Consider the following 16,544-nt stretch of genomic DNA (forward strand, 5'->3'; position numbering starts at 1 on the left):
TCTGCTCAAATGTGAAAACAGATTCTTGTGTAGGAGAGCAGAATCGTTAAGGCTAGCTTGAACACGGGAAAGACCTGAATAGAAGGGAAAGTGGAAAGAGGAAGCTAAAATAAAAATCCCTAGTAATTTAGTATGGTTCTGCTGGCTGAGCATGATTGGGATGAGGCCACTTCCCTTAGGCGACAGGTTTGGGGATGCCATTCAGTGGGGTACCTGCCATTAGGTGGAATTAGTTGGTGGTGGCTGAGGCAGCTGATTTTGATACCACAGAAGGAGAGAACATTTATAGCTATTTCATTTATTATTACTGTATATTTATTCCTCTGCAGCTGCCGTGTGCGAAATGTTAGGCCGGGCGCTGCGTGGTGCCTTAGTATTTATGTGCACATTTTCGCATGCATGTGCACTGGAGACGAAATGTATCCATTTGAAGACTGATGTCTGCAGGACGGCAAATCGGTCAACTCACGCAAACAGAACTTTAACCCACCATCTCTAAAATGCAAAAAGGGGGGACGGGACAGATTTATCAAGAACAGACAGCAGAAAATTGGAATGCTTCTTCATAAAGAGGGATAATTGGAACATGAGAATGCTGCAGGATCAGGCCAGTGGCCCATCTAGTCCAGCATCCTGTTCTCACACTGGCCAACCAGATGCCCATGGGAATCCCACAAACAGTACCTGAGGGCAACAGGCACCCCTCCTGCGTTTTCCATCAACTGGTATTCAGAGTCCTAGGGTTGCCATACATCTGGAAATTCCTGGACGTATATGGAATACTGCAGTCAGCAGCAGTGCCTGGGCGGAAATCGTTAAAAATGTCTGGGAAAATCCAGACATATGTCGGCAGACATAAGCCAATTTTCCATAAAGATAGCTCACAAAAGCTCAATAACTTTTCTGTCTGGATTTTTTCACTGTTTGAAATATGGCAACCCTAATTCAGACACATGAAGGCAGAGTATAATAGCCATTGACAGGACAGGCCAAGCTCCAGGTTTTGGGGGCCCTGATCAAGCTCCCCTTGGTCTGTCCCCCCAGGACTTATTAGTTGGTGGGCAAAATGCCTGTGGCAGCGTTGTCTAGCAGAGATCTTCATCTTAATGATGGCTGCCAGCCTCTTTCCCAATCCACATTCATCGGGGTGATGCCAGCATAAGATGGTGGTTCCAGTGAGTTCACAGCCACCCTGCCCATCCCACCTGAGTCACATCAGCAGCGGTGGGGGCAGCAGTCCTGTGGGGATGGACTCTGCTGGGGTCCCAGAGCCCCAGCATTCACCCAAGTATGACGCATTGCTGACGCTGGGCTTGTGTGTGAAATGGCATGTAGTAAGGACTGGGGGGGCGGCAGCGGCTAGTGGGGGAGCTGTTGGGGAAAGGGAAATTTTTGCTCAATTCAGCACCAAACTGCTTTGCATTTTTTCCCTTCCCCAGGCGGTAGCAAATTCCAAGGAGCCCTAATGGGGTCATTTGCTCTTGAATAAAAGAGAGAGCACCTGGAGACTTGGAGCCCTCATTGTAACAATTCCGTTTATTTACAGATGTAGAGACTGAACAGGCATTACAGGGGGGCAGACCCAAGCACAGTGGCAGCTGGCAGTAGCCCTAAAGCAACCACGGCACCATGCCAAAGCCAGCTTCCTGTCTCAGCTTCTGATTTAAAGTACCAACAAACTGTTTTTATTGTGGTCCAAGTGGAGCCTAGAGCCCTTTTTAGCTATATAGGGAGCTGCCCTGGAACAAGTCAGGCCTTGGCTCCATTACCTCTGTATTTCATGCTCTCCCCTCTGCCAACCTGGTATTCTCCAGATGTTTTGTACCACAACTCAACATCTGTGCCGGCCAGGGATCATTTACTTTACTACTGCATGGAATTTGCACATCAAATTTATTTGATGCCTCGTGTTAATCCCACTAGCATACGCTATTCATTTACTTGATATTGGACTATATATTATTTCTGTTACATGAAGTTTTTATGGTTTGTTTATTACTTCCGTCATATATAGCCTTCATATTGGTTGTTCAATTTCACTGAGACTTAGTTTTGTATTAGTTTTGATACACAGGTCTTCCATTGTTTATTGGTGGTTATCTATAACTGTATTATGTAGGGAGGTTTGAGTCCACTGCCGTATACATGTTTTATCATCCATTTATCATTTTTGTCCTTTATTGGCTATTTTGTTTGTGTTATTGAGAGATCTCCTCTTTTACGGTTTACCAAGTCATAGTCTGAAAACATCTGGTGAGCACGAGACCCTTCTCCAGGGCTTCTCCTCAGGCAGAGATTTTCACCAGCACCTGCCACCTGGAGACAGGAAAGAATGTGTTTGGCCATGAAACTGTGGTCCCTCCTGAGTGGCTTTTTGTACAGGCTCAGCTCATCCCGAAACCAACATTCTTTCTCATCACGTCACAGCCCTCTGTGGCAGGGATTGTGAATCCTTTTCAGCCCAGGGGCTGCATTTCCTTCTGAACTGCTTGCCAGTGGTAGGTATAGCCAGAGGGAAAAGTGGATGGAACAATTCATATAAACTTTACTTTGTTGGGTAGCCTAGTTTCTACACATACTCAACACGCCGTTCTCTAGCCTCCCATCCAGGCAAGCAAGAAGCACTTTCACAATTCAAGGACACGTTTTAGGCAAAAATGAGGGTGCAGCTGGGGGTGGTGTGTGGATTAGGAAAAGCCTTGTGGGCCAGATAGAGAGGTCTGGAGGGCCACATCCCCCAGTGTTGATCTGTGTGATGAGATTCTGCATCTCTGCCTTTTTATGTGAATCTAGTAACATTTCTCAGAATGCTAACTTGGATGCTTTGGGGTTCACTTTCTTTGGCTTCCAGGACCTCATGACTCTCTGTCCTATTATCATTGGCGCTGACACATCTCACAGTCCCTGACTCCTCTCTCACACACACTGGATTACGTGAATATTATGCTTGATTTATCTCTCTCTCTCAAACATAAGCTAGGAAACAATTATTAAGAATTCATCTCTCCAAATCAGTTTCATCTTTACTTTCAGTAAACCGGAGTACGTGCTGTTTTTAGGGGCTCAGAAGCAAAAAAGAGAGGGCTTTTGGAACTTTTCAATTGTGACAAAAATAAATAAAATACAACTAAGGGGGGTGAGGGATGGGCTAATCTGCTAATTTTGGTATCTCTCATGTTTGCAACCTTAAATTCAGTTCTCTACGTTCCAGCATCAGTTTGCAATTTTATAAAAAGAAGTCCTCATGGAAATCCATCAGCTTCTTAGTGTGAATTTCTCATTTTATATGCATATCTAGACAGCAGTGGGTGAATACAATTTGGGAGATTATGCTTAAACACAAACACACTCAAGGAAGTGCAGCAGGCAGTTAATCCTTATTACATACACAGCTATCTATCTATTGATTGTTCAATTATGGTGCCATAGTTTCCATTTATTTCCTATATGGAAGCCCTTAAAGCTTCTGATCAAATTTTAATAAAGTGCCCATATTTTCATCCATCTTATGAAGTGGGCTCCAAGTCTACAAAACCTTATGCCATAATAAATTGGTTAGTCTTTAAGGTGCCACGAGACTCATGTTTTTTTCTGACTACAGTGTATATATGCATTATGTATAACTTATATAGGTATCGTTAGTGAGCTAGTTATCTCACTGACATTGTATTTGGATTATCAGAGAGTTTCTTTAGTCTTTTTAGTGATGTTGATATTATATTCTCTCTCTCTCTCTTTCTGTGTGTGTGTGTGTGCCAAAATGCTGCCAAAATTTTGAACTCTAGTTCAAAATAAAATTGTATTAATTAAAAAAAGAAATTAAGCCAAACATGATGCATAGTTAAATTATGAAATTCACTGCTGTAATAGTACTGTTCATCTTTACATTTTTAGTTGCCTATTAACCTAGTCCTCTAGACAACAATTTATGCCTACAAAAACTAAAGGACAAGTCAAAACAGGTATGTTGCAGCATCGCCACATGAAAAATACAAACACATAAAAGGGGCTTCTCAAATCCCACTTGGGTAAAAATAGATTTAAAATATGCCTGAATCCATCCTTCAAAACACCGACAGTCTGTAGAGCTCTTAGAAGAGAGCATTACACAGCTTAATGCTCACCATGGAAAAGCCACGAGCTAAGATAGTTTTTAGACAAATTCATGATGGATAGCTCTATCAGCAGCTATTAGTTATGAGAGCCAGATGGAACCTCCATGGCCAAGCAGTGTATTTCTGAATCTCAGGTGCCTGTGGTGGTGGTTGTGGGGGATATGACTATCCAGCAGGGATGAGAGTGTTGCCTTCACATTCTTCCTGGGAAGCATCTGCTTGGCTACTGTGAGAAACAGGAACAGATGGGACCTCTTGTCTGATGCAGCAGGGCTTCTTTACATGTTCTAACAATCTTGTTTGCATCTTTTGCAGTGTTTCTTCCTGGATCTCTTTTATAAGCTTTTTTTAAAAAAAAACATCTATCTGAACCCCAACGTTGGAGCTCCTCGGCACTCTCCCACCCACCATGTACCAGTTGCTGACAGTAATGCTGTACGCGGCCCTGGAAGCCCTGGGGGGACGCACCGCTCTGGCCGTCATCCAGGCCCAACATCACACAAACCAGAGCTGGGGCCTGCCCAACTTCCTGGCCCACCTGAAGCGCTTGACGTCATCCAGCAGCAACGCAACCACCGGCACAAGCCGGGTGCGGCCCTCGGAGACCTGCCAAGGCTACTACGATGTCATGGGGCAGTACGACGCGGCGTTCAACTGCACCACGGGGGGCTACCGCTTCTGCTGCGGCACGTGCCAGTATCGCTTCTGCTGCGAGGACCGGTCCAGGAGGCTGGAGCAAGGGAAGTGCCGCGACAGCCCGCAGTGGTTTGCCACCACCGTTGCCGGCACAGCCACCAACGGGCCCGATGTGCCAAACGGAAGCAAGCAGACGGGCAACAGCACCGTGTACGTGATCTGTGGGGTCATCAGCTTCACCTTAGCCGTGGCAGTCGGGCTCAAATTCTTCTTCAGCAAAGCCTCAAGGAGACCGCATGGAAGGGAGCTCAACGTGCCCAGGTAAAAAATGCAGGCTGCAAGGTGAGGTCAAAAGTTGTTCCTCAGCCCCGTGGCGTGAACCTGGCAGCATTTCAGCTGGCAGTGGGGCTCAGAGCTGGACTGGGATTCTGTCCCCAGAATGGCTCTAGGTCGGAATTCTGTGTGTCCTCAGAATTTTTGTAACAATTGCTGTTCTAACGGACTAACACAGCTGAAACATTCTATTGATAGAGCAATTTGCTTTAAAGCTTTATGTTCATGACCTTTTCGTTGTTGTTGCAAAATCATGAATTACCTCCCAAAAGTCAGTTTCTTTTGCAAATTCACACTCAACAAACAAAATAGGTGGGTGCCTTAATTGCTCTTGCCCCATAGTAGAACGCCTGCTGTAAATCCTACCAGAAACACCATCTCTCTCTCTCTCTCTCTCTCTCTCTCTCTCTCTCTCTCTCTCTCGGATCAATGTCTTCAATTCCTGTGGCGTCTGTCCCTTTCACCACCAGCTGTCTCTCTCTCTTGCCTAAGCAGAGAGAACTCTTGGACTGGTAGTTCTTTAGAGGATGTTGTCTAGGGAAGAACAAACCTCTCTGATGAACTACAAGTCCTAATTTAACTGTACAAACACATATCCTCTGTTCTAGAGAAGGACCTGGGCCAGTAACTCGCTGTGCTCTAACACTGCATTGGACTGAAAAGGGATTGCAAATAAAACTCCGTATCAGAATGCCGCTACACAAATCTATGGTGAGGCCACACTTGAAAAATTCTGCTTAGAGGGCATTGTAGAACTAGAAAAGGCATGAGTTTCGTTACACAATAATAATAATTTTAAAAGAATCAATTTTTTTTAAAAAGGAATAAAAGAACCTGGAGTCATCAAATGAAGCTCAGAAGATTCACAACAGATAAGAGGAAGTACTTCATATAGCACACAATTAAACAATGGGGTTTGCTAAGTGATGCAGTAATGGCCCCCAATTTGGTTGGCTTTAAAAGGGGTTTTGGCGTGCGGGTGGCACTGTGGTCTAAACCACTGAGCCTAAGGCTTGCTGATCAGAAGGTCGGCAGTTCGAATCCCCGCGATGGGGTGAGCTCCCGTTGCTCAGTCCCAGCTCCTGCCAACCTAGCAGTTCAAAAGCACGTCAAAGTGCAAGTAGATAAATAGGTACTGCTCCGGCAGGAAGGTAAACGGCGTTTCCATGCCCTGCTCTGGTTTCACCAGAAGCGGCTTAGTCATGCTGGCCACATGACCCAGAAAATCGGCTCCCTCGGCCAGTAAAGCAAGATGAGCACCGCAACCCAAGAGTCGTTCGCGACTGGACTTAACTGTCAGGGGTCGTTTACCTTTTAAAAGGGGTTTAGACATGTTTATGGAAAGCTGTCAACGGCTGTTAGCCACGATGGCTCTGTAATACCTTGAGTATCAGACGCAGTATGCCTCTGAACACCAGTTGCACAAGCGGGGAGAGCTCTCTTGCATCTCCGCCAGCACCTGGGGCAGAGTTTTTTTGCCATAAGGACAAGCAAGTGAAGCTGGATAAACCTTCACTGAATCATGCTATACTGTAAAGATACTAAGGTGGGATGATAGCTCAGTTGGTAAAGCATGAGACTTGGGGTCGTGGGTTCGAGCCCCGTGTTGGGCAAAAAGATTCCTGCATTGCAGGGGGTTGGACTTAATGGTCCTTGTGGTCCCTTCCAACTCTACAATTCTATGATTTTATGAATGAAGTGCCTCAATCCAGCCCAAACACGTGCCTTGTTGTCCCTTTCACTAACACTTCCTTTCTTTTCCTGGCCAGGGCACTGGTTGACATTCTCAGGCATCAAGCAGGCAGCAGCTCATGCTCTGAACGCAACAACAGCCTTGTCATTAACTCAAACTTCCAAGACAATGGTTCAGCTCGTCCCCCGAAGAACCTGTACAACACAGTGAAACCGTCCAAAAGCAGCCATGGTAAGAGAGGCAGCGAACTGCAGGCAGCCTGACAAGGCGAGCGATGGCTTAAGATTGCTAAATCCTGGATCAGCTACCAACCTTCCCCAACAGCTTGATCTGAAGAATTTTTTATTAGAATTCGAGGAAGGATTTATTTAATATCATCCATCCTAATCAACACTGTCCCCATCTCTGAAAAAGCTTCATCCTGATTGAGTTGCTGTTAAAAGCACAAGTGCAGGCCAGGATCTGCGTTTCTTTCTTTCTGGTCATTTGGCAACCTAAGTGGCGCATGGGGCTCAACTGCCAGAAGGGTGACTGTGCTAAAGGAAGGAAAGTGAGGGTCTCCATGGGGGGTACCATGGGGAGTAAAAGAGATGGTTATCTTGGACTGTATAACCAGGTATTTGACCTCCAACCCCTTATGATGGCAGCATCATGGCTTAAAAGAGATAATAAGGCAATACCTTGGCTTAATCCAGTCATAGGCAAACTCGGCCCTCCAGATGTTTTGGGACTACAACTCCCATCATCCCTACCTAACAGGACCAGTGGTCAGGGATGATGGGAATTGTAGTTCCAAAACATCTAGAGGGCCAAGTTTGCCTATGCCTGGCTTAATCAATACTGTGTGAGTGCACTGAATATCTAAGTGAGATTATTTGGATGTAACACCGAAACTATGGTTTGTAGAACCCCAACCAAGGCTTTGTCATACTGTTGTGAACCAGCACTTTCCAACAAATCATGGTTTGTGAGTGGCAGCCAGATCAGAACCTGAAATCACAAGTTTGCAAACTGGTGATTTGGTGTCACATCTGAATCAATGACCATGGTTACATTGTTCCACTCTCAGAGGCTTCAGTGTGGGATAGCATCCAGAAATATTGAGGAAAGTGGAGGAGGGAAGGAAATTGCACAAACTATGGTAAATCTTGGAACACCAACTACGGTTTGGAGTCTCAGCTAAAGTTAGCACAAACCATGGTTTCGTGTTAACGTATGCACCAACCCCCATGAGGAATCACTTGGGAACTCCCCTTCTCAGCCCTCCGAAGCAAGGAATGCCATATAAATGTAACAAAAAAATGTCCTCCCAAGCCAGCAAAACTGGGATCAAGAACAAGGCTCCTTTAAAAGAGGTGAAGGCCTCACACCCCATTTTCCAACAGCAGCCTGAGCTGGCCTCTCCATGGACCCCAGGAATCTTCCTGGAATCTATCCCCTATTTTCTTTGTGATCTACTTCTAGCCCCTTCTCTTACTATTTTTGTTGGAATATGTTAACTCCTGCTCTTTGGAGTGTGTGTGTGTGTGTATTCTCAGCAGGAATTAAGCTGCAAAAGCTTGTGGGGAAACAGCCTGTTTGCCATAGCAACTGGTTCTAGCTGTCTGGCTGTCTTTGTGTCGGCTTGAAGATTAATATTAGGGTTGTGGGGGGAGGGTCTTATTGAGACATAAACTGTTTTCTTTCCAGGTAGAATGAAAAGCCTTCAAGTGCTCAGGAGGCGCTTTTGCAGTTTCCCTCTTCCCTGCTAAACGCTCCCTTCTCTCCCAGGAGCCCAGACACACCTGGCCTCAGTTATTCGTTTTAGTAGCAAACTCAGGGGCGGTGAGTGCCAACGAAGTTGTAGGCAAAACCAGGGCCACTGGCAAACAAGGGTGAGGTGCCAGCATGCTGGGGGGGAGGACCCCAAGGTTTGCAGAAGTACAAAAAATATTTTGGGGGTGGGGAGCCCAAAGGCTGCACTTCCACCGCCCCCAACAGGGGGCAGTGAGAAAAGTGCAATGTCCTGTGTGGAAGGTATGGCTGGCTGGAACCTGAAACAACACAACTCCTTTTAGGAGGGAGGGTACACTGCAACATTTTGCTGCAGACCCCACTTGCCGTAGTAACAGTGTAGTACTATCTTAATTGTGAGCCAGAGTGTGTCAGACTTTGACTGGTTCAAATCCCAGCTCAACCTTGAAGCTCATTCACCTTTGGTCAATCATACTCTCCCAGCCTCAACTATTGCCAAGGGTGGACGTTGTAAGGCTTACAATGGAACAGATGGCATGGGTCCTCCTTCCATGGCACCTTCATGCCTAGATCCTCAAATGGCTGCAGAAAGAGAGGGAAAGGGTTTGGCGGTCCCCAGATCCATCTCCTGAATTTATTGGGCTCCAATGACAGAAGCCAGGCTGTCCTCTTCAACCTCTCCCTCCCTCTCAACCCTCAAATAATGCATGGTAGCCATGTATGTTCTATGAGAGGGGTGGGCAATTTTCAGGCTTGTAAGATCGCCTTTGTTTCTTTCCCTAGAGACCTAAGGTCCACCAGGTACAAGAAACATGCTGAGGATTAAGGAACAGGGTCCTCTGAGCACATCACTCAGTCCCAGGAATCTATTAACGGTATCAGGAAGACCAACCATTCCACAGAAAAATCCACTCTTGGTTTCCCCCCAAGCATTCTTTTTTAGTAGCTTAATTGGAAGGGTTTTGTTTTTTTAAAAAAGGTTTCTTGCTATTATTTGTCAACTGGGAGTCAGAGAGCCCTTGCTAAACTCCCGCAAAACCTCCAGTAGATCCTGATCTACCTTCTGCTCTGCCTTGCTCTAGTTGCCTCCTTGCGTACAGAGCAGGTGGGGAGAATGCAGCTGCGGTCTGGTTCGGCTGGGAAGAGGGCAGTCACAGTTGGGTTCAGCTTTTGGGCTTCCCATAGGCACCTTTGAGAACAGGAGACTGGACTAGAGGGGACTTTCACCTGAACATAAGCAGGGCTCTTCTTACATTCAATGTAAGCATGCATCATTCATCCCTTTCAAATGATGGTGTGATCAATTTGCATGTCTGATCACAATCCCAGCCTGCGCTGATATTCTCCCAGCCCAAACCCGGTTGTGAAATTTCCCAGGAACAAATAAATAATCTAGCTAATGTTAATGCAGCCACACTGGCCCTGCAGACCAAGGTTGCCAGAATTGTTTGCAAGTTTGGAGCGGACATTTTTAGTCTGTGTTGGGTGACCTCTAGTGGCTGCTTGAGGCAGATAAAAATGATCTCCAGCCTTAGCAGGTGAACGTTGTTAACATGGTCCGCTCCACCACATACACACACTTCTTTCTCTCGCTTTGTTTTTGCCTTGCAGATAACATGCATCATAATTACATCCACCTGAACGTCAACAGCCCCAAGCATCACACGGCCACTCTGGGTAAGTGCTGGGAGCAGCTAGGCAGATGTCACTAGGCAGAGAGACATCTTAGCAACTTGCTGATTCTCTATTGACTTATTTATTTGTTTAAATTAAAAATAATAATGATGGTGGACTGCTTTTTGGATAAAAAGTCCTCCTGCCCCCGAAGTGGCATGCAACTGTTTTTAAACCCTGAACATTATACTTTTGAGCACCATAAAACAGAGAGACAGGAGGCATACAGCATAAGATCAACAAAGCTAATCAGGGAAGCAAACCAACTTTAGTTGGAAGCTCATTGAAACAGGATAGTCTTTACTTGTTGTTGTTTAGTCATTTAGTCGTGTCCGACTCTTTGTGACCCCATGGACCAGAGCACGCCAGGCACTTCTGTCTTCCACTGCCTCCCGCAGTTTGGTCAAACTCATGCTGGTAGCTTCGAGAACACTGTCCAACCATCTCGTCCTCTGTCGTCCCCTTCTCCTTGTGCCCTCCATCTTCCCCAACATCAGGGTCTTTTCCAGGGAGTCTTCTCTTCTCATGAGGTGGCCAAAGTATTGGAGCCTCAGCTTCACGATCTGTCCTTTATCTGGGAAGGGGGAGGCTGCAGACCACGTGCAGAGTCTGCAACAGTCAAACGACAGGCCCATCCTTCATCCTGCTTTCCATGAACTTAAAGCCCATAGGGTAATTCCAGCAGTCAGGGCAGCAGGGAGAGCGCTCTGGTCACTTCAAAACGAGCTGTTTAATTCAGCCTGATTTGTTTGCGGAAATATTAGATGATGTTGGTTAATTTATGAGCATTCAGTCTGATTTGCTTGTGGGGAGGTTGCGTCAAGCAAGTGTTATCCTGTACTTTCTTCTGCCTTTTCCTGCCACTTTCCTTATTCCAAAAAGCCTGATCCTTTGGGGAAGTGGGTTTCTTTCACAAGAGCGCCAAATCAGCTTTAACTGTGCAACCTGAATTTACTGGGAGGTGATTCAATCCCACCTGAAAACTGTGACAGTCTGGAAGTGGCCTCTGTCCTTTGGGTGTTACAAAATCCATTGGTGCCCCAAGTTCCAAACTGAGTAAGTTTATTAAAGAAGATTATAAAGGGAAACGAGCAGACAGGCAGTGAGTATATAAAATAAAATAAAACAGCTTACTGGTCTACCTAAAGATGTATTGAGCAGGATGATATTTCAACTGACTTACTTAAGGTGCTTCCAGATCTGTCCATCATCACCCTGTCCTGTCCATTCAGACTTCTCAGAGTGTCCTCATGATGTTTTCCAACATTTGCACTTACCTTGGGATTTTCCCCAACTACTTAAACTACTTTGAGCTGCTTAATTTCGTGCCACAGAAAATCCAATATGTGAGAAAATGGGCATTTCCTTGATCTGCTTCCTCCATCCGGATAATCTGGCATACACAAAGCAACACGTAGGCTAATGGTATACTAACAATATTTATATAACACTATAACTGTTTCTTAATTCACAATAAGAAAACATACAGTATGTACATGGAGTCACAAACTAGTAAGAGTCAAGTAGATATTCCATGAAAAGAAATGATCAGATTAGAATTTGGCCGTAAACAATCACTGAATATTGAGGCTAAATGCCTTCCAGAGTTAATATCCTATACAAAATTTTGCCGAGAGTGAGCTGGAGCGAGATGGTGCTATAAGCACAGCAACACAGAAGAATGATGGTGGGGTTCTCCAAACACAGGAACAGGGTGCTCTAAACAAAGCAACAACAACAGAACAGTCCTTCCAGGATAATAGACTGTTTCAATAAAAGTTCTTCATCCGCTGGCAATAATATAAAATAAAATCCATTACAATAAAATACAGTGATTGAAATGACATACCTGCACATTCTATAATGGGTTGTGATACAATAACAGATACATTACCAAGTCAAATGTCCACAAAGGTACACCAAATAACTGTGGGTCAGCTGTCACTCAAAAGTGTAGCAAGCTGATACTGTTGGCTAAAACCTAGTAGCATTGTGAAGGCCACTAGCAGGTGCATTGAATTACACAGAATTATGTAGAATTTAAAGGTACAGCATCCAATATATAGCAAGGAGAACACAAACAACAGCCATCTTAACAAGAAACTTAAACAGAACAATTAAAGTCTAATTCAGTATTTAATCCCCTGGCAGCAGGGGTGGAGGAAGGGGGGTGTGGGCCACCCCAGGTGTCACCACTGAGGGAGGTGACAAAATGCCGGGCAGCACTCACCGTGGGGCCTGCATCGTGCCCAAGCCACACATCTCTCCTGGGAGAGACACGGTGGCTTGGGTGCATGCAGGGTCTGCGCTGCCCAAATAGTCCACCCACTGCCTCCCCCCCTCAGCTGTTTTTAAATCAGGAGGGCTGACATTACAGTTGTCCACTTAAAGTGGCCACCTGAAGAAGCCTCAGTTGATCCTGTACTCATTCTATTGCTTTTCCAGTAATGCTACTGGGGAACCAGAACAGACATCCCATAACCATTCTGGGATTCTGTGGCATGTTCACCTGATCCGGAACTCAGATCGGATAAATGGGATTTTATCAAATGTGCCTCCCGCTTCATGTAGGTCATCCTTGCAGTTTCCTAGGAAAACAATAACAAAATCTATGGCTGAATTTAAGATGAGGTTTGAATCTTGTGTATCAGAGGAAAGTGGTTTACAAAAATGTAAATAACATCACACTAAAATGCTAGTGGGTTCTCATTAAGACAAAACTACAAACTGACATGGAAACGTGGATAAGTGAATATAAATTGGGGGCGGGGGGAATGAAATGGATGGATTTGCCCATCTCTAGATACAACACAGAAGGCAGAATTGAGTTGGGAACAGAGTGGGAGGGGACGGCCAGGTGGAATCGCCCCTCTCTCTCTTTCCAGCACAGCAGACAGAGGAGAGGGGAGGAATGAAGGGAGAGAGGAGAATGTCAGTTTCATCTCAGGACTGCTGATCCTGGCAGGCACTGTGCTTTGGCAGATGGAAGTGAATCTGCTCAGTGCTTAGCCAAGTGCGGAGGCAGGAGATTTCCCAGGCAGGCTCCCCGTCTCCCAAGCCTCCTTTGCTTTGCTACACTCTCTTGCTGCCCCTGCTTGAAGTAATTGAGGATGGGGCTTTGTTAGAACACCGCTTGACTTTTCACAGAGAATCCAGCCCTGCATGGTTCATATGAAGCTGCTGATACGTTTTTAAAATCAAATTGTCAGCTTAAAGTTTATACGTATTTAGCAGAGTGGAGGGGTGGGGAGCTTGGAAGCTGGAGCTAACCTGCCACCCATCATCTGTTTTATTTGTACATCACTGCCATGGTTTAGAAGGGTAAAATAAAATAAGACAGGACTCTGACTGGTACAGAGAAAAGGTTCTTTTCTTAAGAGTTACTTCCTATCCACAAAGATGGCTTTTGATTCTAAGTCTACAACATGAGAGACAGTTTCATGGCTGCCCCGTGCAGAAGGAGAGCAAAGAGAGATAGAAGCATGCAGAAGGAAGGGTTATAATAATAATAATAATTTATTATTTATACCCCGCCCATCTGGCTGGGTTTCCCCAGCCACTCTGGGCGGCTTCCAACAAAATACTAAAATACAATAACCTATTAAACATTAAAAGCTTCCCTAAACAGGGCTGCCTTTAGATGTCTTCTAAAAGTTTTTGCAGCTTAGGTTTCAGTGGGAAACCACAAAGTGTAGTTGCCCTATCATTTGTTAGACTCAACACTGCCCTCTACTGACTGGAGGGATGCAAGGTTGCTCATACCCAATAGCTGCCTTCTACCGAGTCATGTGTCTCAGTGAGACAAGTGCAAGTAGCTTGGCCATAATAGGCGTATGTTTAGTGCAAAACAATTTAATAGTAATTTTTGTTTTGTTTTGTTACTGAGGCATTATTTTGTGTTTTACAAATTATTTAGCTATGACAATAATGGAGGATAAATAACAAAAGAACAAGCAGTTCTTCACGCAGAAAAGACTAAACGAGTTAGTAGAGAACCTGCTGTGAGGAAACAGGAAATTGCCAATTAAGACCAGTTAATAATGCTACAGCCAGGAGGGAAATCAACTCATGGAAAAGCAGAATACCTCCTTAACAGGAGAGGGGTGTCTAACAAAACAACCTGTGGTGGACTCCCATCCATGTCAGTGGTCCCAACCCTCTGCTCACTCACCCACCCACTTGTTCCCCTTGTTGTGGTTTGGCCCTGAGAGAGGGACTGAGACAAGGAATTAATCACATATCATTTTCACGTTCCAACAATGCTCTAGGGCAGTGGTTCCCAATTAGCTAAGTACTGCAAACTCCTTGTTTTTCAAAAGCCAATCATGGACTTTTGATAATTTTGATGTCCTATGGTTGTTACTGTTATGTGAATGGTGCCATGGGCCCCTTGGGTGGGTCACGTGGACCCCCAATTGGGAACCACTGCGCTAGGGCACTGTGGGAAAACCAAAATGGTGGGCAGCTTCCCAGCCACTTGCCTCCATGGCAACACTGAAGAGCCCTGCCAGGACACGTGGACCCCGGCAACTGGCAGCCCCAACACATATCTATCACATTTTGCAAGCCCACACTGGAAAGACTGGTGCTGCAATTATGTTTTAGTTGGAAAAAGCCACTCTGAGGGTGAGGGAAGAAAGAGCAAGGTCGGCTGCTCTTGGTTGTCTTGGTGTTCCACTTGCAGCTGAGTTGATTGTAATCAGGAGAGGAAATGCCAAGGTCTTCTTGGTGGATGAGGTTGTCATGGAGGATAAGGCAATCGGTGGCTACTAATCCTCATGGATATGCTGTACCTGCCCTGTTGAAGGTTATATGCCTCTGAATATTGGTTGCTGGAAACCACAGGAGGAAAGAGTGCTGTTGTGCTCAAGTTCTGCTTTTAAGCTCCCCATAGGCACCTGGTTAGATGGGCCACTGGCCTCATCCAGCAGGGCTCCCCTTGTGTGTGTGTTTTTGTTTTTATTTATAATTTTCATTATTACCATTTCCAAAATCACATTCAAGTACAAATTTCCACCGTTAATATCTTTCTTTTAATAAAAACATGCAGCGACTTCCCTTCTTCCCCATCCCTGGTTCTTTTAATTTTCCCACCATTCCTGCATAGATCTTTTTCTCCCCTTTCTTCCTTTATTATATATTATGCTGCTGAATTTACCTTAATGCTGCCAGTGTTTTCACTTGCTTACAATTATTTTCCAAATACTCCACAACGTTTCCCCACTCCTCTTCACATACTTGGTCTTCTTGCTCTCTTATTTTACCTGTTAGACCTGCTAACTCTGCTTAGTCTATCATTTTTAATTGCCAATCCTCCTTTTTAGGGACCTCACTCACCCGCCATTTTGGGGGCTGAAAAGATCCGAGCTGCACCCCTTGTGTTCTTATGTCCTTAAGATGAAGGTGAATCAAGGGAGGGATTCCAGACAGCAGGCACCGTGAAGGGGAAGCTGTGTGTAGTTCAGGCAGACAGCCCAAGACATTTTGGCCCCTGAGGCAAACCCAAAAATGGTACCCTCTCCCCGCCAGGGAAGAAGGGGTGAGGGAAGATCTACATCAGGAACAAGGAGGCGGGAAGAAAGATGAAAATGAGGACCTGCTGTCGTGGTAGATCCTGCTGCCTGAGGCAGTCACTTCACCTTGCTTCATGTGTGGCCTGGCCCTGAGTTGAGGATTAGCTTGAATGCTGTTTACAGAGCCAACAGGAGAAGCCTAATGATGAGAAGGATCCTTGCCTTTCTCAAAAGTTAGGGATTCACCAGGTACTGTCTGAATTAAGCACATGCTCTGGGGAACTTAACAGCCATCACTAACCATGTCCACAAGAGTGTAGGACGACAGTATAATAAATATGGGAATGCCAAAGGTTGTCAGCATTGTCACTTGGATGCTCAGTAAAAAATGACAAATGACTAAATAGCTAGCATGGAAGCAACTCGTCTTACTAAAACTCCAAATGCCCTGGAAGTCAGTCTGAGTTTAACTAATATGCTTTCTCTTCTTTCTCTGTCCCCTAAAAGATTGGCATGTGAACCACACGCCCAGCCACTCAACCACGAAGTACAACACCCTCAGCTGCTCTCGTTCTTTCCACAATCTTTCCCATCTGCCCCCGTCATATGAGACAGCCGTCAAGTCAGAACTTAACCGCTATTCTTCACTCAAGCGCTTGGGTAAGCTGGAGCATTTAGGAAGGGAATACTGGGAGGATATTGTTGCTGCTCTTCTCCAAAGGCTAATAACTTGAGCCTTTTTCCTTCATGATATAGCAGTATCATCCCTGACCCTGTTTCCTCTAGTCTGAAAATTTTCAAACGTGGGCTTACATTGCCATTGAGCCTCTCTTGGGCTCCTTATGT

The 16,544-nt window shown here is 45.3% G+C and overlaps 1 protein-coding gene across 2 annotated transcripts in view; it reads left to right on the top strand.

Moving 5' to 3' along the window:
* Window positions 1–16,544, top strand: part of SHISA7 (shisa family member 7) — a 38,556-nt gene that overhangs the window by 10,899 nt on the left and 11,113 nt on the right. Inside the window, exons 2-5 of one of the 2 annotated variants that reach the window (XM_081169122.1) lie at window positions 4,431–5,072; window positions 6,854–7,008; window positions 10,123–10,188; window positions 16,206–16,358. In XM_081169122.1, coding sequence (XP_081025248.1) covers window positions 4,525–5,072; window positions 6,854–7,008; window positions 10,123–10,188; window positions 16,206–16,358 — 922 coding nt within the window. In that variant the 5' untranslated portion in view covers window positions 4,431–4,524. Of the gene's footprint in view, window positions 1–3,602; window positions 5,073–6,853; window positions 7,009–10,122; window positions 10,189–16,205; window positions 16,359–16,544 lie in introns of those variants that run through there. The other variant, XM_081169123.1, reaches the window with a different exon arrangement.

The sequence above is a fragment of the Podarcis bocagei genome, assembly GCF_964188305.1.
Source record: "Podarcis bocagei genome assembly, chromosome: 13".
Classification (NCBI taxonomy): Eukaryota; Metazoa; Chordata; class Lepidosauria; order Squamata; family Lacertidae; genus Podarcis; species Podarcis bocagei.